General features: G+C 44.6%; 2 protein-coding genes across 2 annotated transcripts in view; both read right to left on the bottom strand.

Moving 5' to 3' along the window:
* Positions 1-16,471, bottom strand: part of Mcm10 (minichromosome maintenance 10 replication initiation factor) — a 28,796-nt gene extending 12,325 nt beyond the window's left edge. Inside the window, exons 1-10 of the mRNA XM_028891874.2 lie at positions 15,629-16,471; positions 12,052-12,141; positions 9,537-9,863; positions 7,766-7,870; positions 7,520-7,654; positions 6,601-6,835; positions 5,337-5,502; positions 4,403-4,570; positions 1,663-1,779; positions 1,262-1,458 (exon numbers count right to left, since the gene is read on the bottom strand). Coding sequence (XP_028747707.1) covers positions 1,262-1,458; positions 1,663-1,779; positions 4,403-4,570; positions 5,337-5,502; positions 6,601-6,835; positions 7,520-7,654; positions 7,766-7,870; positions 9,537-9,863; positions 12,052-12,058 — 1,457 coding nt within the window. The 5' untranslated portion in view covers positions 12,059-12,141; positions 15,629-16,471. The remainder of the gene's footprint in view (positions 1-1,261; positions 1,459-1,662; positions 1,780-4,402; positions 4,571-5,336; positions 5,503-6,600; positions 6,836-7,519; positions 7,655-7,765; positions 7,871-9,536; positions 9,864-12,051; positions 12,142-15,628) is intronic.
* A 4,552-nt stretch (positions 16,472-21,023) lies between these two features.
* The window catches only part of Optn (optineurin), a 43,009-nt gene continuing 37,576 nt past the window's right edge, over positions 21,024-26,456 (bottom strand). The window contains exon 14 of the mRNA XM_028891860.2: positions 21,024-23,072. Within this exon, the coding sequence (XP_028747693.1) occupies positions 22,945-23,072 (128 nt within the window). The 3' untranslated portion in view covers positions 21,024-22,944. The remainder of the gene's footprint in view (positions 23,073-26,456) is intronic.

The raw sequence follows: 26,456 nt of genomic DNA, 5'->3' as shown, positions 1-26,456 counted from the left end.
AATACTTAAAATAACCATATAAAGGATACTATACAGCTGCTAAAAATAATGATAAAAGAGGCCCAATTCTGTAAGATCAGAAAGAAAATCTTCTTCTGTTTTTAGATAAACCACAGTTCCTTTGTACACGTTCTCACCTGTCACATGCTCAGATGCTTGCTATCTTTATGGTAAGATGACAAGACCACACACCATCCATCTGCTCTGGGGTTCCTTCGACAGTCTAGGATCCCAGTAGAGGGCCATGGACACCTGCCCTACCTCACCATGCCCTGTGTGAACTTCATCACACATGTGTTCATGAAGTTAAAGTGGTTTCTAAGAGGTCTACAACCCCACTACATAACAACAATAATAGTAACAACAACAACAATAATAAAGGGACGACTCAGGATGTCCGCACTTCTCTGTTTTGATACTGTAGCTCATATAGACTAAGCTGGCCTGAAATTTTGTCACAGCTGGGCATGGAGTTCTGATCCTGTTGCCTCCACCTCTTGACTGTTTTCTTCTTTGATTTTTTTGTTTGTTTGTTTTTGACACAGGGTTCCTTTGTGTAGCCCTTGCTGTCCTGGAACAACTAACTCTGTAGACCAGGCTGGCCTCGAACTCACTGAGATCCACCTGCCTCTGCCACCCAAGTGTTGGGATTAAAGGCGTGCACCACCACCGCCTGGCGATTGTTTTTTCACTTTTAAAAAAAGGTTTTTTATTTTTTAATATGTATACGCATGTGTCTGAGTGTAGGTTTGTGCGCAGTGAATGCAGTGCCCCGAGAGGTCAAAAAGGAGCCTGAGATCTCCTGAAGCTGGAGTTACAGCGGTTGTAAGTCACCTGACCTGAGGACTGGGACGCAAACTCCGGTCCTCTGCCCAACAGTATGCACTCTTAATGGCTGGACCATCTCACCAGCCCGTTTTCTCCATTTGCAGCAGGGCTCCCTCCATAGCTCAGGCTGGCCATGGACTCATGTTCTTTCTGCCTCAGTCTCCCAAGAGCCGGGACTGCAAGTGTGGACCACCACATCTGGCTAAACCTAAAGCATGGCTCTACGTCCAGGTCACATGACTCACTCTCCAGCCACTCTGAATGTACTCCTTTCTCCCTAGGAATGAAAGATGTCCTTAACCACTCTGGCTTCAGCAGTGAGAAACGAAGTTCACGCAAGCACCTAGGACAGTTAAAGGACAGGCCGACCACCAGCTCCCTCTCAAGAGACAAGCACAATCCTTTCCCTAAAGCAGCCGGGGAAATGTCTTACATGGATGCTGCGAAGGACTCAGAAGAAACCCCACCATAGTAGAAACCATCTTGGCACAGGCGCTCTTTGAGGCTGTTGCCTTTTCGGAACTTCTTGGGAATCCGGCCCCCAGAGAAGGTGGACTGCAGATCGGACCGCTTTGCACTAAGCTTCTTATACTGGGCCTGGATGTGGTACTGGCAGTATTCACAGTCATGCTGCAGGGAAAACACACAGCGAGGACTGGCTGAGCGGCTGGGGGCAGGGCAGAGCCTCTCCCAGCCTCACAACACTATGTGCAAGCTGAGAACCTGACTTCCAGAGCTCCTCCCCTTTGCTCGTCACCACCCCAGCACCCAAGTTTATCCCCCATGATTGACTCTTTCACAGGCAAAAACCAGACCAACAGATTTGAGACCCACCAAATTAACAATCTGTGTACAGGGCTCGCCATTCTTCTTCTTGGCTTTACAGGTTCCCAGGTCCATAGCTTCTCCCATAATCAAGACTTTTTGCGGATGGTCAATAGATAAGCACACCTGTAAGGGAGAGGTTTGCAGGTGCTGAAGGCCTTTATCATGAGAATGGCGCAGGGCTGTCTGCAGCTGGTTCTGGAAGGCACTTCTGAAGCCAGAGCTCTGTCAACTGTAGGCTGGGGATGCAGAAGACTCACTCAGCTCCCTTTTCTCTAAGCAATTTTTCCTTCCTCTTGGCTGTTGGAATCCTGACAGTCCAGGCTGGCCAAGTGCTCAGCCTCAGACAACGGATGTAGCCATTTTCCCAGAATTCCTTACAGCCAACAATGGTCATGTGACTAAGGCCAGGCAAATTTGACTGACACAGGAATTGATAGGGAAACTCTTGATTTCCCACTAACAAGTGAGAGGCTGGCTCACCCTCCTTCATCCTGCTGCCAATGGTGGTACGAGGCCAGAAGGACAGTCTCCGAATGACCTTGGCTGACTCAGCTCTCCCACTCCCTGCTGCCAATTCTCAGGCAGACCTACCAAGAATACAGGCTGAGATAAGAAGGAATGTCCTCAACTGCCTGGGCTCTGTCCTTGTTTCCAGAACAGGACACCTGTCACTTGAGATCAGAAGGCCCAGTGGTTACTAGGTAACAAAACCCCGATCAGAAAGTTTTCAAAACCCCCAGCTAGCCATGGAGCAAACTTGGCCATGGTAAGACTCCTACAATGGACAGTTCTCCTGAGCCTAGAGGAATGAGCCCCCAAGGAACACAGGCTTCTGTTGGTTCTTGCAGCCTGTCTGTAACGGAATTGCTTTCCCTAACTGGATTCACACTCTGGTAGCAGAGTCTGCGCACAACTTACCGCCAGATATAGGAACTTTAGCAGAAAACACCAAGCTGTTCAGAGGCCCCCAACCCAGGATCAGTAAACAGTGAATACTATTCCCCTCCCAGGGTGGGGAGACACAGTATTCTGCTGCAGAGATATTCAGTGTAAGGCAGAAACTCACTGTGTTAGAGTAAAAATTGGCCCCATATTTGAATGTTAGGTCCCAAGTTGGTTGAACTGTGTTGGAGGAGGTATAGCACTGGCGTGGGCTTTGAGGTCTCAACAACCCACACCAGGCCCAGTCTCTCTTTCTGCTTCCAATTACAGGCCAGGACGCAAGCTCTTACTCAGCTCCTGCTCCAGTGCCATGCCTGCCTGCTGCCATGTCCCCACCATGATGGTCACAGACTCACCCTCTGAAACTGTAAGCAAGGCCCCAATTAAAGACTTCCTTTTATAAGTTGTCTCGGACATGGTATCTCTTCACAGTGATCAAAAAATAAACTAAGATACTCATAGAGACATGACATTACTAAATTAACTATTTCTAGATTTTTTTGTTTTGCTTTTTTGGTTTTTTGAGGGAGGAGAGGGGAGGGTCTTGCTGTGTACTGGAGGATGGCCCAAATTCACCACGGAGCCTAGATTGGCCCAAAACGGTGACCTTCCTCATACAATATTAAACTGGACTTATAAGAACAATTGGGCTGGCAAGATGGTTCAGTGGGTAAAGGTGCTTGCTAAAAACTCTAATAACTGGAGTTCAATGTTTGGAATCCACAGGGTAGGAGGTGAGAGCCAATTCCGCAAGCTGACCTTTGATCTCCACATGTATGCTCTGACACCCATGCACCCCTCCGGCCCACAGTATACAAATAAAGGTAGTAAATTAAAAAATAAAATAGAGAAAAACAAGTTTGGCATAGTTATTTACACCTACATTCTTAGTACGTGGGAGGCAGAGACAAGAAGCCTGCTGCTAGTTCAAGGCCAGCACAGGAGACAGAGAAACACACACAGAGACACACACAGGGAAAAGAAAACCCACTGTTTGGCTTTGCTGTTTTGTTTTATGTGACTGGATCTTGGACTAAAGGCAATCCTCTGGCCTTGGCCTCTGGACTAATGAGATGACAGGTGTGAACTATCACACCCGTCTAAATCCCACTGTTACTTAAAAGAAACACCATTCAAGTTTACTGTTACACGTGGCCACATACACTCTCAACCAACAAATGAAGACTTTTCACCATTCTTTACGGGAAATAAAGTCCTTGCTGGGTCAGAGTAGAAAAAAAACTACCCATTGCGGTTCACAATGGTTAGCAATTCACCGGGAACGGAAAGGTAACAGAGAACTCTAATGAAGCAAACTTCATTCAACACTGGTCTCTTGATACAACCATGGGCATCTATACAAGGAATCCAAGGACACCGGAGAGGAGGAGTTCATAAGCTTGGGCTGGTGATATGGCTCGGCAGCTAACGGTGCTCACTGTGCAAGGCCGGAGGTCAATCACCAGAACCCACACAAAGGGAGAAGAAGAGAAGTGACTCCTAGTTATTCTTTCATGCCCACACATGAGCTGTGTCACACACGTGTGTGTCTCTTTTCTCTTTGTTAATAAGTAAAATGGCAATAATAATGAGAGTTCAGCAAACTCTGAGAACCATGGCACTAATTCAAAGCGGTTTTAAGTAAGGAGATTCACAGAATATTGGTAGGCAATGAGCCAACAGATGACAAACCGGAACAATGTGTACAGAACCAGGTAAAGCCCAGAGGTAGATCAGCACAGATGCTCTGATACACACGAACTGTATACACCATCAGCCATGCCGTCCAAGCTGAGATTCTTACCTCCTCGGAGCCTTCTTTGGGCTTCATGGGATTTGCATTGAGCAAGCCTATGACAGTGCCTTGCTCTGTCTTCCAGAGATCTTTGTGGACTTCTCCAAACAAGAACAGGGATACACACCGAGTCAGGTCACGAAGATCGTTCAGTTTCCAGATGCTAAATGTTTTCCCCTGGAGTGAACAGCACTATTAATCATTTTTGAACCTTGGCTTACAGTGCCTCCATTTAGGGTTCAAGTGTTTTACTGTGGAAAAATATCTGAATATAATTCACCCTACATAATGGCTGTGAAAGTGCTTTCAAACTCTAAGTGAACGCCTTCCTTGGGCTTTAGTATTTATTACCTGCCTCATCTGAGATGACAGAGCACGGCAGGACCCAAGCAAACTCAGGAGAGGGTCTCGCCGTCCACCTAAGCAGCAGGAGGCTAGCCCCTCCCCCAGTGTACAGGTATGTGATGGTGGGCCACGGCCTCCCACTCCCACCCTAACGAGACAAGCCGCAGCTATGGGAGATCATTCCCAGCCCGATCACAGAACTAGAGACCAGTTATCACGGACTATGCTGTTAACAGCTAAGTACACACCTCGCCGGCACAGGCTCAAGGTCAACACTTCTGGACTGTCATCTTACAACACAGACGATCTCTGGGGTTTGTGGACTCAGCCTCTCTGATTACTTGGCCTTCGCCACAGGAGAGATTAGAGTGTCTCAGGGAAACCGTGACAACTGAAATGTAGTACGAATGCGTGGGCGATAAGAAGCAAACTGGCTCTAAGTCAAGAGTTCTTTGCTAACAGTGCCCTTGAACCCCAAGACTGACTAGCGCTGACTAGAAGTTATTTGAAGAGGAGGACTGACAGGCACTAGATGAAGGCTGGGAGACCCCACTGTTAGCCTGGCAGGCACAGCTCAGGAATCGGTAAAGTAGCTTACACTGTTAGCGCTCTGTGGAGTGACTTTCCTTAGTATAACCCCAAATGTCACCCAGTCCGTCTCTTCCAGGTTCTCAGTTGCCACTTTCTCCTTGATCTGAGACAGCCTGATCAGTTTCCGACCTGTCATTTTCCTGTTCATTTCTGTGGAGGACACTCGAGGTCGCCTGGGTCAAGAAACCGGTAATTAATGTTATTATTCTGGTAAAAGACTATCTGGCACCTTACCAGGTGGTAAGGGGAACATCTGAGACTTTTGTATAATATGGATTTAGCATACATTTATTTTTATTTAGTTAGTTTTGGTTTCTTGGGACAAGATCTCAGAATGTAGCTCAGGCTGGCCTAGAACTCATGATCTTCCTGCCTCAGCCTGGCTAAAGTAAGCTTTTTTTCTTTTTCTTTTTCTTAAAGTAGGTTAAAAATTTTCAAAGTGAGGATCACTTTCTTTTCCCTGAACATAGATTTGTCTATTAAGTTTACTTTATAAAGTTTATAATCTTTTGTAATCATATTACAATTATAAGAAGACCCTGCTATTCTGGTTAAACTGTATCTTTTTTTTTTGCTTTGAGACTGTGTTTCATTTTGTAGCCCAGGCTGGCCATGTAGTTTTGCAGGCTAGCCTTAAACTCTCAATTCTCTTTCCTTGGCTTCCGGAGTGTGGGAATTAAAAGCGTCACACCTGATCGCTTCTCGGCCTTTTGGCTAAGATCAAGTGTAAAAGCGTCATACCCGAATTGTATAGAATTGTATATATTTATATATTGAAAAAGTCTAGGATCCTAACACTGCACACAACAGTCTAAACTGTACCTATATAAAGATGGGAAGTTTTACAATAAAATCTTCATCTGTTTTGATTTGATAATTTCTGATTAAATATCTATTATTTGTCCATTTCCTTTTAACAGGTAAACAATTTTTTTTTTTTTTTGAGACTGGGTCTCTTACATAACCTGGCTGCCAAGGAACTCACTATGTCGACCAGGCTTGCCTTGAACTCACAGAGACCCTTCTGCTGAGGATCCTCCTGCCTCCCACGTGCTGAGATTAAAGGTACGAACCACCTTCTCCATTGTGCAGGAACCTTCCTTAAACAGCCCCCACCCACCACACTGATTAAAGACAGCACCACCCACCGAGGGCTAAGCTGTCACTCAAGAGCTGAGGACCCTGACATCACATCACATCTCCTGACAGCACAAAGAGCCGCCATCGAGCGGGACAGGTAAAGAGACTCCAAGGGACGTTACACTACTGACCTGAGGCGTAGGCCCGAGAAGGCTTCCACGGAGACCTGGGGCACCTGTGGGGGCCGTTCCTCAGAATTCCCAGGGGTTCCTGCACTCTGATTTCTAGTCATCCCACTGGGTTTGTTTCCAGGAACAGTTTGTGGTGAGGGTGCACTTTTTGCCCTTGAAGAGGAGCTTTGGGGCTCCAGAAAATTGGAAATGACCTGTAGTGGTTGTGAAGGTGTACTTGTCCTTGAAGATGACTCTAGAAAATTAGCATGAGAAGTAAAAAGAGAATGACTGAGAAGCAGAAAACCTACATATGGAATTCTTTTTTTTTTTTTTTTTTTTTTTTTTGAGACAGGGTTTCTCAGTGTAGCTTTGCCCCTTTCCTGGATCTCACTCTGTAGACCAGGCTGGCCTTGAACTCACAATGATCCACCTGACTCTGCCTCCCGAGTGCTGGGATTAAAGGCGTGTGCCACCACCCAGCCTAGAATTTTTTTTATAATCAACATATGGGATGACTTTTTGTTGCTGTTTTGAGATTGGGTCTCAATATGTAGCCCCAGCTGGCCTAGAATAGAGGTTCCTCCAAATGATGTATGTATAAATACGCACCAACAGGCCTTGGGCAATCAAATTTTTTTTTTGGGGGGGGACAATCAAATCTTGACAGAGAAGAGCAAATCTCTGTAGAACTGTCCAATAGAACATTGTGTGGGAATGGTCAGGTAGCTCTCAAATGCTTCAGCTCCAGTTCCAAGGGATCCACCACCTTTGCAGGCATCTGCATGCACACAAGCTCATTCTCCCCAACACTCTCTCACATAACACACACACACACACACACACACACACACACACACACACACACACACACTCCAGTAGATGACATATTTTCAACAAGGCTGAGCAGTGAGGCCCAGCGAGACCCTGAGTACCATACCTGCAGGAGTCTTTGGCATCCTAGCCACCCGCTTGGCTCTGGGTAAGGCAGGGACATCAAGCTCTGCAGAGAAGCACACTGACTCCTGAATTCTCCGAACTTTCTTCTCCTTAAGAGGGGGCCGAAGAGATGCCCCTTGATTGAAAATAAAGGGAATTAGGAATGTTACAGTTTTGGCAGGAGCTGGATGGAAACAGTAATGCTATTGTTTCTTTGTAACAAACAGACATATTATCATCACATTACCTGGTGATTCGTGCAAAACGGCTGCACTTGGAGGCTGTTCAATGGATGCTGCTTTTAGCTGCTCCTGTAAGGATTTCATTTGCTCTTGCAGCTTCTTTAATTCATCTATGAAAGAAAATACACTAAGAATCAGGGAGATAGAGTGCTGTACCCACACAGACACTGGCAATATTTCTGTTGTCCCGCCCCAAACCTCGAGATTTAGTCAAGGTTCCTATTGCTGTGATCAAACACCATGACCAAAGGCATGTTGGGGAGAAAAGAGACTTACTCTTCCACAGCACTGTCCACCATCGAAGTAAGTTAGGACAGAACTCAAACAGTGCAGGAACCTGGAGGCAGGAGCTGATGCAGAGGCCATGGAGAGGTGCTCTTTACTGGCTTGCTCCCCATGGCTTGCTCAGCCTGCTTTCTTACAGAACCCAGAACCACCAGCTCAGGGATGGCACCACCCACTGGGTCCATCCCTGTGATCACTAACTAAAAAAATGCCTTACAGACTGATCTTATGGAGGCATTTTTTCAATTAATGTTCTCTCCTTTCAGATAATTCTGGCTTGTGTCAAGTTGACATAAAACTATCTAAGACAAATGCCCTACTTCAAACTCAGGAATAATTGTGCTTCCAAGAGCTTCCGTACAGAAACAAATGTTTTATCCCTACTAATCAAGCCTGACACTTGGGCTAGCTATGAGCTCATCCTACTAGCTGAGTGTAGTGGTGTATACCTGTAATTCCAGCACTCCGGAGGCTGAGCTGACAGCCAGGGTAAGAAAAACAAAAACGAAAACCCAAAACAAAACAAAACAAACCAAAGAGGGGCCAGGCAGTGGTGACGCAAGCCTTTCATCTCAGCACTGGAGAGGCAGGCGGATCTCTGTGAGTTCAAGGCCAGCCTGGTCTACAGAGTGAGATCCAGACAGGCTCCAAAGCTACACAGAGAAACCCTGTCTTGGAAAAACAAAACAAAACAAAAAACCAAAAGAGGAATTTGTATGGACACCTATCACAGAAGTCAAACAATTTATTTCATAAATTGAAATATCATAACACAATAAATGCTGGGTTCTGTATTAGAAGAAAAACAAAAACTTCTAACTTAAAAATACATGAAAAGGTGGCAGGACTAAGAAAGGTGCATGTTTCAAAGCAGCAGTTCAGGAATGGTCTCTTGCTCAAACAAACTGTGGTAGCTTTGTAGCTCTGTCCCTGGAGGCCATGAACACAAATCCTAAAGTAATATATTCTGTACGAAGCATGAACAGGGTTAGAGACATTTTTTGGAAGATCAGTTATAGCTCGCTGACAAGGATGTGAGGAGGACCTTGGATGCTAAAAGGCTGACTTTAAATGCCTCACTCATCAACTTGGCTCAAGTTTAGTCACGTGCGTGCATGCACACACAGGGCTTTGTTGGTGGTCTTTGACTGTTCCTATTGTTTTGAGGCAGGGTCCCTCAAGGAGCACACAGATTCTGCTAGGTTGGCTTGACAGTTTGCCCCAGGGTCCCACCTGCTCCCCAACTCCTCACACTGGAGTTACAGATACACACCACATCACTCAGCTTTTAAGTGGCACCGTGGATGTGGACTCAGGTCCTCATTCACGTGTTTTATTGACTGAAGGCATCTTTCTAGCCTTTTATTTATTTATTTTAAATAAAGCCATTGGTCACCACCCTTGTACCTGCAGTTATTTTAATAAAAACTGTCAAACTGGTGGTCACCTACTTTCTCAGGAATAACTGGAGAAAGTGAACAATCAGGGTACCTTGCAACTCCTGATTGGTTTTTCCTTGGCTGGGAGTAGGGACCTTGTTTTCAACTTGCAGTGTAGGAAGTTCATCATCTGTTAAATCCTCCACATCGCCAAAGAGAGTGGCCAAATTTTCCTCCTGGTTTCCTGTCTTCCCCTCTTCTCCATCGTCAGCTTCTTCTGTGTAAGATTCACCATCGCCATCAGCATCAAAAAGCTCATCAAATTCATCAGGTTCACCATCTTTTAGAGACAAGGAGTTACTCTCTTCTGAATGACAAGGCAAGGCGGCCTCGTTCTCCTCCAGCAGAGACGTCAGCAGAGACAGGTCATCTTCCTCCACTAGAAGAAACGGGAAAAAGTAAGTCTACCCCAGGTGAGGTGTCAGCGACAAGCACACCTCAGTCAGTCAGCACTCACGCTGCGACAGAGACTGCAGGGGACCAGCCCCCACCTTTCCAGGGTTCCTATGAGGAGGAGGGAGGAATAAGGAACGTGTAGATAGAATGACAGGCCTAGCTGACAAGAGGAAAGACAGAAACATAGGATAGCTTCGGGAGGACCTGGATCTAAATCCACCGGCCCAGAACTTTATTCAAAAGGGCTTTTATAACAATGCCAAGGGGTGAGGCAAAAGACCTCTACCCTTGCTAGATGCAGCCAAGTACAGACCCTGCCAAACACCTGGTACCCAGGCCCATGGTCCAATCATCCTCTTATGCAGTCCTGCTGGGTAAAGCAAGCTCAGCTCTCACTAAGAAACCTCTGTGGGCTCCCACGAGAAACAAGCCTCCAGATCTGTCACTCTGCTGGCTGTTCTGTTGGCCTTTTACCGACTTTCCTGACCCTGAGTGCTTCTTAGAAGACACTGAGCCAAGGAAGAGCAAGGGAGCCAGGCACTGGGCTAGAACTTCTTTTTTTTTTTTAATTAATTAATTAATTTATTTATTTTGGTTTTTTTCGAGACAGGGTTTCTTTATGTAGCTTTGCGCCTTTCCTGGAACTCACTTGGTAGCCCAGGCTGGCCTCGAACTAATAGAGATCCGCCTGCCTCTGCCTCCCAAGTGCTGGGATTAAAGGCGTGCACCACCACCGCCCGGCTATTTATTTATTTATTTATTTATTTTTTAAAATTACACTCATGATATTAATCACATTTGTGGTATTCATAGATTACATTCAATATATATATAATATATATACATTATATATATATTGAATGAATATATATAACATATTATATATTATATTATATATAATAAATATATATATAGTATATATATATTTAATTTTAAATGTTGAATGTCATTTCTTGAAGGGGGTAGGAGGTCTTAAATACAGGCTTACAGCACAATGGGAGGACCTGGAGGGCAGAAGTTCGCTACTGATGTTTCACAATCTTGCATCTAAGCTGCTAACTGGGCTAGAACTTCTTACCAGCACTACTTTAATAAAGAGCCACCTTCCTGCAACACCAACTTTCATGGAATCTGACCAACAGGAATAACTGGAAAACACTTAAACACAGATGTTGACCAGACCTTACCCACTCTTTAATTCTTACTTTTTTTTTGAGACAGGGTTTTTCTGTGTAGTTTTGGAGCCTTTCCTGGAACTCATTCTGTAGCCCAGGCTGACCTTGATCTCACAGAGATCCACCTGCCTCTGCCTCCCGAGTGCTGGGATTAAAGGTGTGCGCCACCACCCGGCTAATTGTTACTTTTAAATGGAGAAAGATATATAGTCATCACCCAGAATTAGCTATCATTAACATTTTTGTCATACTTGCTTTTATTTGACCTGTACAAATAAGTAACACAGTATTCCACTGGTGATTTCATGCAAAAGATAAAATTAACTCAAATTAGAACATAGTTCTTTTTTTCCTGTTTTTGAAACAAGATCTAGCCCAGGATAGCCTCAATGTTTGGTTTTACTTTTCTTGAAGAGGGCAAAGTGTAATAAACCTGAGTCAAAAAGAACTGCAGTTTCAGCTGGGCAGCACTTGAAGGCAGGGGCAGGCAGATCTCTGAGTTCGAGGCCAGCCTGGTCTACAGTGAGTACCAGGACTGCCAGGGCTACACAGAGAAACCCTGTTTCGAAAAAGAAAAAAGAAAAAAAGAAATGCAAAAACAGAGAGGCAAACAAAGCCCAAGAAAACACCCTACCATATATTCTGTTTGTTCAGGTCCCATCAGAACCAGCACACACATTCTGAGTTGAGCTTTGCTAAGGAGAGCAATATTTCTTTACTGGGATTTATCTTTGCACAAATCCCCGAAAAACAAGCAAAATTAGAATGAAAGGACTACAGGAATTAAAGCAAAACTAGACTAGAGCCATTTCAAAAGATTTTCCGCATCCAGAGTAACCCCTGAAGCGAGACCACCTAGCTCAACCCCTTGATCTGACAGGTTCATGTAACAAGATACTAAGCACCCCTCCCTTCCCCTATTCTGTGGCAGAAGGAAGGACCAGCTGGTAGTTCTGCATGAACCAAAGAGGAGTCAGTAGAACGGGAAGGCCTTACCATCCATGCTGTCAGGACAGTAGTGGAGATGAGCAAGCGTGAAGGTGGATCAGGTAGGTGGCCCAGGAGGTGAGGAATGAAGAAGCTTGGCTGTGTAAAAACCAACATTAGAACGTCACCCTTGAGTCTTCTCACGATGCACCCCCAACAAAACCCAAACCCCAGGTTCTGTGGACTCTAACGTTGGGATGCATCCGGCACCTGGCATTGCTCATCCCCCTCTCCCATTATCAACAGCTTACTAGCATCATCCTCCTTGTCCATAAGCAGTACTCATCCACTTGGCTTCCAATCTGGCTACGGAGATCCAGCCAGAGTGCAGTGCAGGGTGTGAGATAAGACTACAGAGTCAACACAGTGCGAACAAAAACTATTCGGGCTGGGTTCAATTTTAGGGTTATTTTATTATTATAGCACATCTAAGGTCTACCTTATCGTTGCAGCTTAGTGTGAGATTCTACATAGTTCTTTCTGAGTTGGGATCTTAAGGCCACACTAGTTGGCAAAGCAGAGAGGACAAGAACAATTAAGGTAGAAGGAGCACACTGAAGCCGGGCATGGTATCAAACACCTTCAATCATAGTACTGGGGAGGTGGGGGCAGGTTATCAGAACACAGCCAAAAGAATGATGGTGAATGCGGGGGTGGGGGGGTGGGGGTGGGGGTGGGTGGTGGTGGTGGTGGTGGTGGTGGTGGTGGTGGTGGTGGTGCACACCTTTAATCCCAACACTTGGGAGGCAGAGACAGTCAGAGTTTAAGGTCAGCCTGGTCTACAGAGTGAGTTCCAGGACAGGCACCAAAACTACACAGAGAAACCCTGTCTCAAAAAAAAAGTATGATGATGAATGGTGCTTTGGGGAATCGTGAGAGAAATTCCAGGAAAAAAGGCAGAGGCCTTTTACTCAATACATTTTGTTCCCTGGTTTGTTCATGGAAGTGATTTTGTGCCTCCTGTGACAAACATTTGCATTCAATTTGTTAGGCATGGGTTCTATAGATGTTGGATGTCAGAACACAGCTACAGAACCCAATCTGGCCAGTGCACCCTGGGTCTGGATATGGTCTCCTGCCTTGCTCTCATGTGTAGTACATGCCGGGCAATTGTGTTGAAGTTGGTCTGTTCTGAAAAAGTTCTGAGAATGGGTTAATATTTAGTATGTATTGACAGGCATTTACTTACACATTTTTTCTGAACTCAAACAGCCTTCCTTGGATCATTTCTTTCTTTGTTCCATTCATGTCTACAAGTACACTAAGACTGAACTAAAATCATCTGCAGCATTAGACTGTAGTCCAGTCCATTCTTTAAGGTCCTCAAATCCCAGGTCTCCCAGACAGATCTGCATAGGTCAACAAAGGTGACAGCAGGTGGATCTCTGAGTTTGAGAGCAGCCTGATCTACAAAGTGAGTTCCAGGATAGCCAGGGCTATAGAGAAACCCGTCCTTAAGAAAACCAAAACAAGCCAGTTGTGGTGGCGCATGCTGGTAGGATTTGCTGAAGGAGGAGGCGGCGGCAGGAGGATCATGAGTTTGAGGCCAGCCTGGGCTACACATTTAAGGGTTGTGGATTTAGCTCAGTGGTAGAGTGCTTGCCTAGCAAGCACAAGGCCCTGGGTTCAGTCCTCAGCTCCAAAAAAAAAAAAAGAAGAAAAAAAAGAAAGAAAGAAAACCAAAACAAAACAGTGGACAGCATTGCACAACGTTTCCCTGTGCTTTGAGACAAAACTCTCACTATTTAGACTAGCCCAAGCTTGAACACAGCTCACGGTGGCCTCCAACTCATGAGACTGTTGTGACAATTAAAATGAAAAATCCCTTCCCTACTCCCCTCCCTGCTTTCCCTTTCCTGTGTGGGACTGAGCCCAGGGCCTTCCCAGGCAGATGTTCTCCAACTAGCTTGTCCTTTCACTGTGTCACGCCAGCTGGCCAGAACATGCTAGACAGACCAAGCTGCTTTGAAATCATAGTCTGCCTCTGTGTCATCATCCCTGGCTACACTTTCGTGAGGCTTAGAACTGCATCCTATTACTCAGCTTACGCTGTGCTAGAATATGCAACTTCAGCAAGTCCAGGTATTAATTATGGTACTTTCTCTTCACTCAACAAACATTTGTAGGGACCCTATGAAGTGTCACCTACCGGGGTATTCCCAATTGTAAGCTTCTTGAGGGTTAGGAGCAAAATGTCTTGCTCATTCCTACCAGTCTCCTGCCCTGCTCCCCCAAATCAAACCAGGTTACCCTTCTGGTCCTGACAACCAGGGCATCCTAGAAGCCCAATGGCTCCTACCTACAAACCATTGCCTACATTTTCCACTTTTCTCCAATGTCACAGCTAAAACCCTAATTCAAGTCATTATTAATTTTAAGCCTGAACAACTGTATCCCCTTCCTGTCCTGGTTATTTTGTTCCCTACAATTGATTCCTCATACCCCAGAGTTCATCTCTCTCTCTCTCTCTCTCTCTGTCTCTCTCTCTCAGATAGGGTCTCTCTCTCACTATGTAGCTCTGGCGGGCTCTCACAGAGCTCAACTTGCCTCTGCCTCTCAAGCGCTGCACCCACCCCAGCTAGTCATCCCTTTGTCAATGCTATTTTAGGGAAATAAAGCAGGCCATGAAATTCTTTCAACTGAAACATTCTGATGATTTCCCATTACCCTTAGAACAAAACTCACGAAGCCCGTGAAGCAATGCGTGCGTTCTCCCTTGTTTCTATTTCCTCATCTTTTCTATGTTTACTCTAACTCCATGCCCACCTTCTAAAGAAGGCGTTTTCCTGCTCGATTGTCGTGCTTTCAGCTTCTTGAACCACACACCGCCTTCAGGTTTCAAGCACTTTGTCTAGAAAGCTCCCCCGGAGTTCTTTCTCATCTCCACTTAGGTCATTTCTGAGCCTTTTTGTTGGCCATACCGTGTAGGTCCCTTTTAGAACCTCCTCTGCCCTAGTCACAGCACATATGTCCGATATCGTGGGCTTGTCGTCTGGATCCTCTTGAGAGTGCAAGCCTCGGAGGCTAGGGCAGAGACTACGTGTCTGTCTGTGAGAGTCCCCTACAAAGTAGCGTTCAATAGGGGTCAGGAAGAGGGGAGTCAGTGGGCCGGCGAGCCTTTTAAAATGGTGCTCTTTATGTAAGCAACCCTAAGGGCATTCGGTGGGTTATTTTAAAAAGACATGAAAGCAGGGCACGTACGGGGCGGTGGTTCAGAGAGACCGGAGGTGGCTAAGAGGGAGCGGGGGCGAATATGACCAAAACTGTCATATTCACATGTGTATACATGAGCCTGTCAAAGATAAACTTTTAAAAAACACAGAAGTAAAGGGACGCTCTTAAAAAGAAAACAACCCAAAGCAGGCTCCTTAAACACAGGAGCCTCCATCTCCCAGCCCCGGCGCCCTGCGTGCTCCAGCCCCGGCGCCCTGCGTGCTCCAGCCCCGGCCTGCCGAAGGCCGCCTGCTCGCCCGATCCGGATCTCCTCGCCTGTCACCCTCAGAGCTTCGCGCCTCTCTCCCTCAGACCTCAAACCCTGCGCGGACACCCAGAGTCCCTCACACACCCAAAGCCCGCGACTACTCACCCAAGACCCGGTGCTCTTCCCGGTCCACGCAGGAACGCGCCAAAAATTACAACTGGACTCCGCCCCGCCTCTGACGTCACACGCTCGCCTAGGGAGGACGCTCTGATTGGCTACGCCGGAATTGTACGATGACCTTGATTCTCGGAGGGGGTAAAACACCGCCTCTCAGTAAAGCAACCTGATTGGTGTAGGTCACCAGGCGCCATCTTTGTTATGGGCAAAGAATTTCCGGTTGGTGAATCCTCAGGTTCCTGTGACTAAAATAGAGCGTCTAGCACCCCCTAGCGCGGAGAAGTTCAAGCGTTGTTACCGTCTCCTGAGCTGCAGGGTTTACCCCCTCTCCGTGAAGTTTATGTAAGAACTACAGAAGCCTAGACTTCCACCAAAAGATGCTCATTCCTCTCCTCACAGGTTTCAGCAAGGGAACCTATCGAAGTCCGAACCAGCTTTGCTGATCTTGTGTCTGCCCAGTTTAGATATTAGGATTTAAATACAGAGAGACGGAAGTTTCTACTTTTCACTCTGACGTACAGAAACTAGTATCTCTTCAGATTTTGTTTCACCATCTGTAAAATGAGGAAAGGCTAGATGATATTTTTGGACTCAGAAACCAATATTCCTAGAATAGTGCAGATTTGGGGAACTAGGGTTTATGTCAGAGTTGAGAATAATTAGATCATTCTTCAGCAAAATTCAAACTTTATGTATTTACATCCTAGAATGTGTTGATACATAGTACTAAAGAAGTTTCCAAATGCAGAATATTTAGCCTCCATAATAAGAAATACTTCCATGCACAATTTTGTTGTTTGAGACAGGGTCTCTCCATGTAGCTCTGGCCTGGAACTTTCTATGTAGATCAGGTGAACCTTGAACTCACAGAGATCCACATGTCTCTGCCTCTCACATGCTGGGATTAGAGTGCTGGGATTAAAGGCATGAGTCACCTTGCCTTCCTTGCTCTCTTATGACAGTATGTAGCAGGGCCTGGCGTGTCTCAGGATTCCTCCTCCTCCTCTTTTTCTTTTTGTGCTGATAATTGAATTTAGGAGCTCATGTATGCTAAGCAACACCACTCTACCACTGAGTTGTATTCGAAGCCCTGGCCTAGAATTCTTGAAACCATTGGCCTCAGCTTCGAGAGTGCTGGGATTAAAGGCTTCAGTCACCACACCCAGTGCCAAGTGACACTATTCAGAGATTAAATTCCTCCAATTGGTTTTAGATAACACAGTATATCTATCCCTTGTGGTCATGTTCGGTTTTTTGCATAATTAAAACTAGCTTCAAGATGACTAGAAAACAAAAAACCCTGCCATGTACATGGGTTTTGTTGTTGTTGTTCATGGATACTAATGCTCCATTTATGAACTCTGTCTCACCATTATTAGAGCCTGAGTAATATCAGTGTGAAGAATTCACAGTCATGGAAAGACTGCAATAATTAGATCAACTAATTCTTTTTTGGGGGATGGGTTGAGACAGGGTTTCTCTGTGAGGCCTTTCCTGGAACTCACTCTGTAGACCAGGCTGGCCTCGAACTCGAAGATCCGCCTGTCTCTGCCTTCTGAGTGCTGAGAGTAAAGGTGTGGGACACCACTACCTGTCTAGATAGACTTAATTCTTGTTGGTATTCTGAAGCTCCTTTCTTCTCCTTAACTTTACAGGTAACCTTTGCTTCCCATGCAATATGAGGATAATTCTAACCCCTCAAGCACAGATGGATGTGGAGAACCAAGCAGTCTGTATGGAAATTGGTTTAGTGGCAATTCTAAAGAAAGAGGAGCTAGTGATTTAAAAAAGAAAAATGAAGTAGATTCAGAATCCATTGAATGTGGGATATCAGGGAGAGAGAAAGGAGGTAGAGGAAATTTAGACAGAAGCTGGCTGATAAATTTCTGACTTATGCAACTGGGTGTTTCTTGAGGTAATGCACTTTAGTGGGGAACATGGGAAGTACATATTTAATGGAGTCTGTTTTTGGTTCCAGAATGACATGTGTGTATGTTAGGCAGACTTTTCACTTCTGTGACAAAATACCTAAGGCAACTTAACGCAGGAAAGATTTTGGTTCTGTTGTTTCTAGACTTTGGTCGGGTACAAGGGTATGGCTGATGAGGCCGAGCATGGCGGAAGGGTATGGCTGATGAGGCAGAGCATGGTGGAAGGGTGTGTTGATGAGGCAGAGCATGGCAGAAGGGTGTGTTGATGAGGTAGAGCATGGAGGAAGGGTATGGCTGATGAGGCAGAGCATGGCCGAAGAGGTGCGGTGTGGTTGAGCAGAGCTGCTCACCTCAATGCAGCCAGGAAGCAAGATGACAAGAAGGCCAAGAATGAAGTTTATCATTCCTGCACTCAGTGATCTACTTTCTCCAACTAGGCTCTGCCTTTCAAAGTTCCACCACATCCCATCAGTCTATTAAAACCTGGAATCCATCAGTGGATTAATCCCCATGATCTCAAAGATACTCTTCTGAACATTGTTTCTACTGGGGGCCAGAACTTCAGTACAGGAATCTTTTGGGGAGGACACTTGATATCTAAACACTAACACTAAGAAAGAGAATGATGAAGAAAGGACCTGGAGCAGCTTGCTTCTCTTCAGTCCGGGCACTGAAGAGAGGCTTCACTTTCTTTAGAAAAAGAAAACAACAAACCGGGGCCCACACAGCTTTAATATATTGCAGGGTTTTTTCCTTTGTGTTTGTTCTTTTAAGATAGGGTCTTGCCGTTTAGCCCAAGCTGGCTTTGAACTCCTGGTAGTCCTCTTGCCTCAGCCTCCCGAGTGGTAGTATTACAAACAGGGATGCCCCATGTAGTGGTTCTTAATTTTTTTGGGGGGCAGTGGTGGGGGTACTCACAAGACCTCTTTGAGAAAATAAAAAAAAAAAACTAGTAGCTTTTTCTTTCTTTCTAGAAAAATACATACTGTCAAGAGTTTGCATGCTTTCAGTGGTTCACATAGTTTCCGGAATCTAGTTCAGATTCCTCTAAGATTAGGGGCCTCAGATGCCTGGCAGTGGTGGTTCGCACCTTTAATCCCAGCACCCAGGAGGCAGAGGCAGGCAGATCTCTGTGAGTTTGAGGCCAACTTGGTCTACAAAATGAGTTCCAGGAGCCTCTGGTGCAGAAGTCCAGAAACTGGGAAGTAGAAGAACCAATGACCAGAGCAGCCAGAGTGGATAGAACAGCCTTCATCCTGATGTCCCCTCCCTTCATGTGGCCCTGCTCTCATCCTCAACTATTAGTTGATTGCATTTGTATGAGTTTGATTCTTTCTGGGTACTCCATTCTTTATCATCTGTTTGTTTCATTGCCAATACTCTAGTCTTGATTATAGTTTTTCAGTGTATTGAGGTTGTTTGAAAACCATATACATACATACATACATACATATATATGTATACACACATACACAAAGTGGTTAATGTCCCAAAATAAATAATGAATACATCTTAATAGCAAAACAGTAGCAACAACCAGAAACTTAACATAGCTTTTGACTTCATTATTCAAAACTGTGTTGGCTACTTCAGATCCTTTTTGTTTTTTTTTAAATTTTCCAGAGTTGAGGACCGAACCCAGGGCCTTGTGCTTGCTAGGCAAGCGCTCTACCACTGAGCTAAATCCCCAACCCCCAGATCTTTTATAATACCCTCCCATTTAAAATTTAGATGTCACTTTGTTGATGCCCACAACATAGCTTGCTAGGATTTTGACTGGAATTACATTGAATTTATAGATTAAGTTAGAAAAACTGACATTTTGAAATTTTTATATGTATACATTTTTTGAAAATTTCATACATGAATATAATGTGTTTTGACCCGATAATCCTCCCTGACTTTCTGATTTCTGTCCTTTCCTGTTGCCTACTTTCCAGCTAATCTTCCTGCTATGGGCATGTCTTAATGAAACCATTGAGTTCTTTAGGGTAGCTTACATGAGCACAGAGGGGAGTTATTTACTAATGTGTGGGCAACTTACCAGTGAGGACACCACTGAGGAGAATGACTCCCCTTCCTCTGGCAACCCATTAACTGTCAACAGCTCTTCAAGGACGGGCAGGGCATTGTGGGCACTTTCTTCATCCGTGAAGGATGTTCACGGGAGTCCTACCTTGTGTAGGTATTGTACAGGTGTCCACACGAGCTGTGAGTTCAGGCAATGGCCAGAGTATCATAGCACCCCTCCCGTCTTCTGGTTCCCCTCTGTGATATTCGCTGGGCTTTGGATTGTGTAATACAGATTCTCTGCTTCTGCTTAGTTAGTCTTCGTGCTCAACAGTCATTCACTATTAGTCATTTATTCAAAGCAGAAGAAAAACTGAAAATAAGTGTAATTCAACTACATCAGAATAAAAGAAGTCTGGGCAAAGGAATAATCAGAGTTGAAAGGACCAACTATTGAATGATAGGAAATGTTTGCTAAGCAAACTGTGGGTGGGTGGGTGGCAGGTGTACAAAGTGGTTAATATCCAAAACATGTTGCTCTAGAAACGGAACAAAACCCAATAATGCAATTTAAAGATGGGCAAAGGACTGACTGGAGTAGACAGACATGTCTCCAAAGACTCACCAACAGGTATATAGAAGGCTTAAAATAACTGACCACTGGGAGAACGCAAAGCCAAACGACAGTGCTATATATCTCATCTGTTAAGAAAGCCATTATCAGAAAGAGAAAGAACGAAAACAACAAATGTTAACAAGGATGTGGGACTGGTGAGATGGCTAAGTTGGTAATGTTCTCACTGTGCAAGCCTGGCAACCTGAGGGGTTTGCTAAGAGTAATTTTGATTGTCGGCTTGAATGGATTGCTAAGAACCCTGGAGATTAGTAGCTCTCCCGAGTTTCCAGAGAGGGACAGAGTGGCACTAAACATAAGCAACATACCCGGCAGGTGGGGAGCCCGTGGGAACAGGCATCTCTCTCTGCTCCCTGGCCTCCTATGGTGTGAGATGCCCAGGTCCACCACGCCTGCCCTGGCTGAAACACCGAGCCAAACGCAAGCTTTCCTCCTTTCCAGTTTTCCGACAGATGCTTTGTCACAGTGACAAAAGTCTGATTAACACGTGCAGATAATCATGCTATTAACACATGGATGATGACCAGGCATAAAAATAACATGCATAAGCTGGGTATGGTGATGCATGCCTTTAATTCCAGCAGTCAGGAAGGAGGAGGGAATCTCTGTGAGTGTGAAGCCAACCTGGTCACATAGTGAGTTCCAGGACAACCAAGGATACATAGTGAAAGCAGGTCTCAAAAAAACCAAAACAAGAAAAGGAAGAAAGAAAATAGCATGCACAAAGGTCCTATGACTTGTAGCTAACTGGTAAGATGGAACAAGGCCTTAGAACAGAGAGTAGATTCAATAAATCAGATAACACACACAGCATTTACAAGTTGTTTACTATACAAATTATTGCAGCCACTATTCTGTACAGTAGATCACGACAGCATATCTCTCCTGAGACTTCATACCCTTTGATCACCATCTTCTCACCCTCTCACACCGCCCCTCATGTGCTGCTAACCACCATTCAGCTCTCAACATCTATGAGTTCAATTTTTTCAGAGTCCACATATAAGTGAGATCATGTGGTATTTATGACTGACTTATTTCATTTGACATGATGTCCTCCAGGTTTATCTATGTTAAAGTGATAAGATTTCCTTATTCTTAAAGGCTGAATACTACTTCATTATATATGTGTATTGCATTTTCTTTAGGTGAATGGACACCTAGGTGCATTATATCCTAGCTACTGCAGAAAATGCTGCTACAAAGATGGTATACAGACATCTCTCCAATTGTCTTAACTTGAACTTGCCTTCATCTCTAATCCTCTTCATGATCAAACAAATGGCCTTATCAAGACCACTGAGTTCTCACTTCACAGTTTGGATTTACCAGATAATTATACTTGAACAAAATGAAAGGAATTTCCCAGTAACTTCATTGTGAAACCATTTAGTTTCCTCCTCTATCTGGGATACTTAGAAATTTACTTTATCTAGTATAAAATAATAAAGAAATTTGTACTAGAAACTATAAGAAAAGAAAAGATTTCACTGTCATTTTAGAAATGTCATTAACAAACTTGTCTCTGGGGTGCAAGTGGGAGAATCAAACCCAACCACTGCTGAAGCAGTACAATGTTCCACTGTCTTGCAGTGTGGGAAACTGTTCAGGCATGGAGATAACTGCAACTTGGATGGGCTGTTCCCTTGAGATGAAGCGACTGTTTTGACGCTATTTAAACACACAGCTGTGTGTATTTAGAGATCTCATGGTAAGCAAAAACAAAGCAGACCTTCTCATGTTCTCTTAAATGTTTTAGGACTTGATACTGTTTACTTTTGTGACCTGTTTAGTTCTTGCTAGCCTTTTTAACAGAAAATAAGGCGAATCCCAATTTATTCTATATAGCCCTGGCTGGCCATGAGCTGGTGATCTCCTGCCTCAGTTTCCCATGTGCTAGAATTGCAGGTGTGCTATGCACCACTATGCCTGACTCTGTTCACCATTTTAGCAGGAATCTCATTTGAACATGTGATGAGCCCCTGAAAAGGATCTTCTCCTGTTATCATGAATAAAACATCTCAGTATTAAGGTTATATTAATAACCTTCATATACACACTACAATGTTACTGGTCATATATGAGCCATGGGACAGACTTGTAGCAAAATCTTATTTTGTGATAACTGATGTCTGTAAGCTTCTACTTCATGTGGGAAGCAAAGAGCTGCTCTATTTAAAATTAAACTCTGTGCTACACTAGCCCATGCACCTCCAGTACAAAAAAGACGGAAGGCGTGCTCACAGTGACCAGCTGTAGAAAGCACTCCACCCCTGAGCCGCATTCCCGGCGCTCACCTGCCTGATAGCAACAGAACGATCACAGTGCTCAGGCAGAGAGCCAGATGGAAGCTTCTGAATAGTTACACATAAAACAACAACATGTCTGTAGGGTGAAGAGCAGCCTAGAAAAGCGCTCCAGACACATTTCCCGACCATGTCATTTTCCTGTCTCGTAAAGGTTCTTAACATACGTCATTCCGGCTGACTGCTCTCAGTGACTCTCGGGAGGGAAGTCACTGGGTCTCTTATTGGAAGGGCGGTACCTAGATTCTACTTTGTAAGTTCGTGTCAGTCCAGAGATGGTCTCCTTAGGGCGGGTACGTTTTCTTTCTCCTGAAATAAGGATAATGTGGCAAAAATATCTGTGTGACAACAAATGAGACAGAAGTACCAGTCTTGGAGGAGAAATCTGGCATTTACCAACAGTTTGGGGAGCTGAAACAACACTTAAATGATGCAGTCCATGACATGGATCTGGAGTGTGTCCATGTCCGGCAGAACTTCCCCACACTTGGGGCAAGAGTGAATCGGAATACTCCGCGGCTGCTGCTGTCCCCAACTCATGTCCTCGGCTCCTGGGAATAAACAAGAAGTGACATGCACCATCAGTTCCATCTCAAGAGCACTTTGGCCTGAATTTCGTAACAGATGGTTAACGTGAGCATCTGTTAAACTTAGTAATCAGTATCTGGTGGGATGCAAATGCATACTTTTGGGTCATTAGTGGAAATTATGACTATGCACACAGAGAAACCTAAGAATAGTAACATTTAAACTGCATCTCAAGCTCAAGGTCTGTGAAATTATAGTTTCAATTCTAGATACAGGACAAGACACATTCTATTAAGAATTAAGTCCACAAGAGTAAGAGGTAGATGGAATATAAACAAAAGAAAGAGTGATTAAACAAGCTGGGGAAGGCTTCCTGGAAGGACATGCCCATTCTCAGAAGCAGACAACCATCTCCTTATTCAGTGGATGGGGAACCCTCCAGGATGTAGGAAAGTACCACTCTGTGCTGCGATATCAATGAGGTGGGGAAGCCAGGAGAAAAGGCAGCAGGTGCAGCCTCAGGCACAGGGGTTCAGCACAATTAAGAGGAGCCCCTGGCTCTGCAGAAGGCCTTGTGGGTATGACGCATCTCTCCAGAGGCTCATGCCCTGGTCCTTGGATGGCAGCACTATTGTGGGTAGGAAGGCTGTGGGACCTTTAGAAGGTGTCGCTTATGTGGAGGAAGTAGGTCAGTGCGTGTGTGTTGGGGCTCTGGGGCACCCTGACCCTGTCCTCATCTCTGCCTCCTGTCCACCACCATGTGAACAGCTGCCTCCTCCTCCACATGTTCCCATTGCCATGATGCTCTTCACATTTCAAAGTATTTGAAATGTGTCCCAACTCTAAGTAGATCTTTGATCCAAAAAAAAAAAAAAATGCCATTAATGCTGAAAAGTGCTTCTGCCTCCAGGGCATCTTTATGCGACCTTTATGGACCATATTTTTGTCTTTTTTTTTTTTTTTTTTGAGCTGAGGATCGAACCCAGGACCTTGCACTTGCTAGGCAAGCGTTCTACCAATTTGGCATTTTAGAGTCTTAGACTAGTAACTGGTCTAAGCATCCATGCATCATTTTTGGAGTATGACAAAGAAAATGGCCTTTAACATATGTTTGCTTCAAAGCACATTGCTTGAACTTATGCCACAGAAGGCAATACATGACTTGTGGTGAGCAAGTTTCGGGCGTTTTGATTGATTTGTTTGCAATTCTGAGGGTCAGACTAGGGCCTCAGACATGTTCAGCAAGCTCATGATCACTGGAGCAAGATGTGTGGGGTAGGGGTGGGTGGGTATAGATTTGTGTGTGCACATGTGTGTGTGGGTATGCTCAACTGTGCGTACACGTGTGGAGGCCACAGGTTGATGTCTAGTGTCTTTCTCTGCCATACTCCAACCTAACTTTTGGAGGCAGGTTAGCTTTTATCCCCTGATGCTGAAAGTGCCCGGGTTAGTATTTATGTCAGGCCATGTGCTTCCTATCTCCTCTGCACATGCTCCATGAACGCATATGTTTATTGTTTGGATTTATTTTGTGATTTAGGATTGTTGTTTTTAATCAGTATGTGCACGCATATGTTAAATATTCATTTTATTGTTTTTCTATTCATGTATGTTTGTATGTGTGTTGTATGTGTTCAGGTGCTTACAGAGACCAGAAGAGGTCAGATCCCCTAGAGCTGTAGTTCCAGGCAGTTGTGAGTGTCCTGATGTGGGTGCTGGGACCTGAACTTGGGTCCTCTGAAAGACCAACAAGTATTCTTAGCTGCTGAGTCATCTATCTAGCTCCTTTATCAATGCACATTAATTACTCAAAGCAGAGGGTTTCACTGTGATACTTTCATATATGCATATTAATCTTTGTTTTGTTTGTTTGTTTGTTTGTTTGTTTATTTAGAAAGACTAGCCCAGGCTGGCCTGGAGTTCTCAATTTTCCTGTCTCTGCCTCCCAAGTACTGGGATTACAGGCATAAATCACAACACTTGGCTGCTAAACTTATTTTTAACTTATTTTCCTATAAACAGACTTTGCTGGGGGGGGGGTATAGGGAGGGACAGACAGAGAGGAAATACAAAATGGCATTCAGAGAGACTGCCCCCAGATTCAACAGTTATACTATATATGCTAATGTTTCGTTGCTGGCAATTAAACTGTAGTACTACATAAGTAATCAGTTGTATGTGTGATGGCTAGTTTACATTGTCATCTTGCCATAATCAAGAGCCACCTGGGAAGGGAGTCTCAGTGAGGGACTGTCTAGATCAGGCTGGCCTGTGGGCATGTCTGTGGGAACTGTCTTGATTATGTTGATTACATGGGAAACCCACGGTGGGAGCACCATTCCTGGGGGCTGGGTCCTGAGTTAGGTAAGCATGGAGAGAGCTGGGTGAGTTCTAGGCATGCATGCATTAACTTTCCTCTGCTCTTGACAGTGGCTGTGAGGTGACTGTTTCAAGTTCCTGCTGCCCTCACTATCCTGCAATGATGGATGACAGCCTGCCTGGAAACGTGAGTTAAAATAACCCTTCCCTATGTAGCTTTTGTTGGGTTATGTTATCACAGCACTAGCAACAAAAGCCAAACAGAATGTGAAAGGTGAAAGGCACTTGGGATGGTCTAGTACTTAACCTTTTTTTTTTTTCCAGAGCTGAGGACTGAACCCAGGGCCTTGCCCTTGCTAGGCAAGGCTCTACCACTGAGCTAAATCCCCGACCCCAAATGTTATTTTATTTATTTATTTATTTATTTATTTATTTATTTATTTATTTATTCATTTATGTCTTTTTTTCAAGACAGGGTTTCTCTGTGTAGTTTTGATGTCTGTCCTGGATCTCGCTCTGTAGACCAGGCTGGACTCGAACTCACAGAGATCCGCCTTGGCTCTGCCTCCGAGTGCTGGGCGCCACCACCGCCCAGCCCATACTTAATCTTTTTTAATCTTGTGAAATGTAAGATGACATCTTGTTTTTAATCTTGTAGAACATTGCCATTAACTTTGTTTCTAGCTATTTTAGGTCTTTGGATTTATTATTATTATTTTTTCCTATGTAGAATCAAGGACAACACTTCCCTTTTGATAACTTACTATAAATTCCAGAACATTGTTACTGCATAATAAATCTAGTGCCATGCATTTAAGACCTGGACTTGTCTAGCATTTCATGAGGATCTGGGTTCAATTCCTAGCATCACAAACAAAATAAAACAAAGCTAACCCTTTCTAAATAAATGCAAATAGAGGCTCAGAGTGAGGTGAAGAGGGGGATTCAGATCAGCACATGGTAAGTACACTGGAGTGACATGGCATTATGGGGCTGGTGAAGAGTCTGGGCTGTTTTGGAGATTGGAGAGAGAGGGTTTTGGAGATTGGAATTCTGGGGAAATATGAGGTGCTGTATTTCGACTAGTT

This window comes from Peromyscus leucopus, chromosome 5 (genome assembly GCF_004664715.2).
Source record: "Peromyscus leucopus breed LL Stock chromosome 5, UCI_PerLeu_2.1, whole genome shotgun sequence".
Lineage (NCBI taxonomy): Eukaryota > Metazoa > Chordata > Mammalia > Rodentia > Cricetidae > Peromyscus > Peromyscus leucopus.
This window is presented reverse-complemented; position numbering and strand designations above follow the sequence as displayed.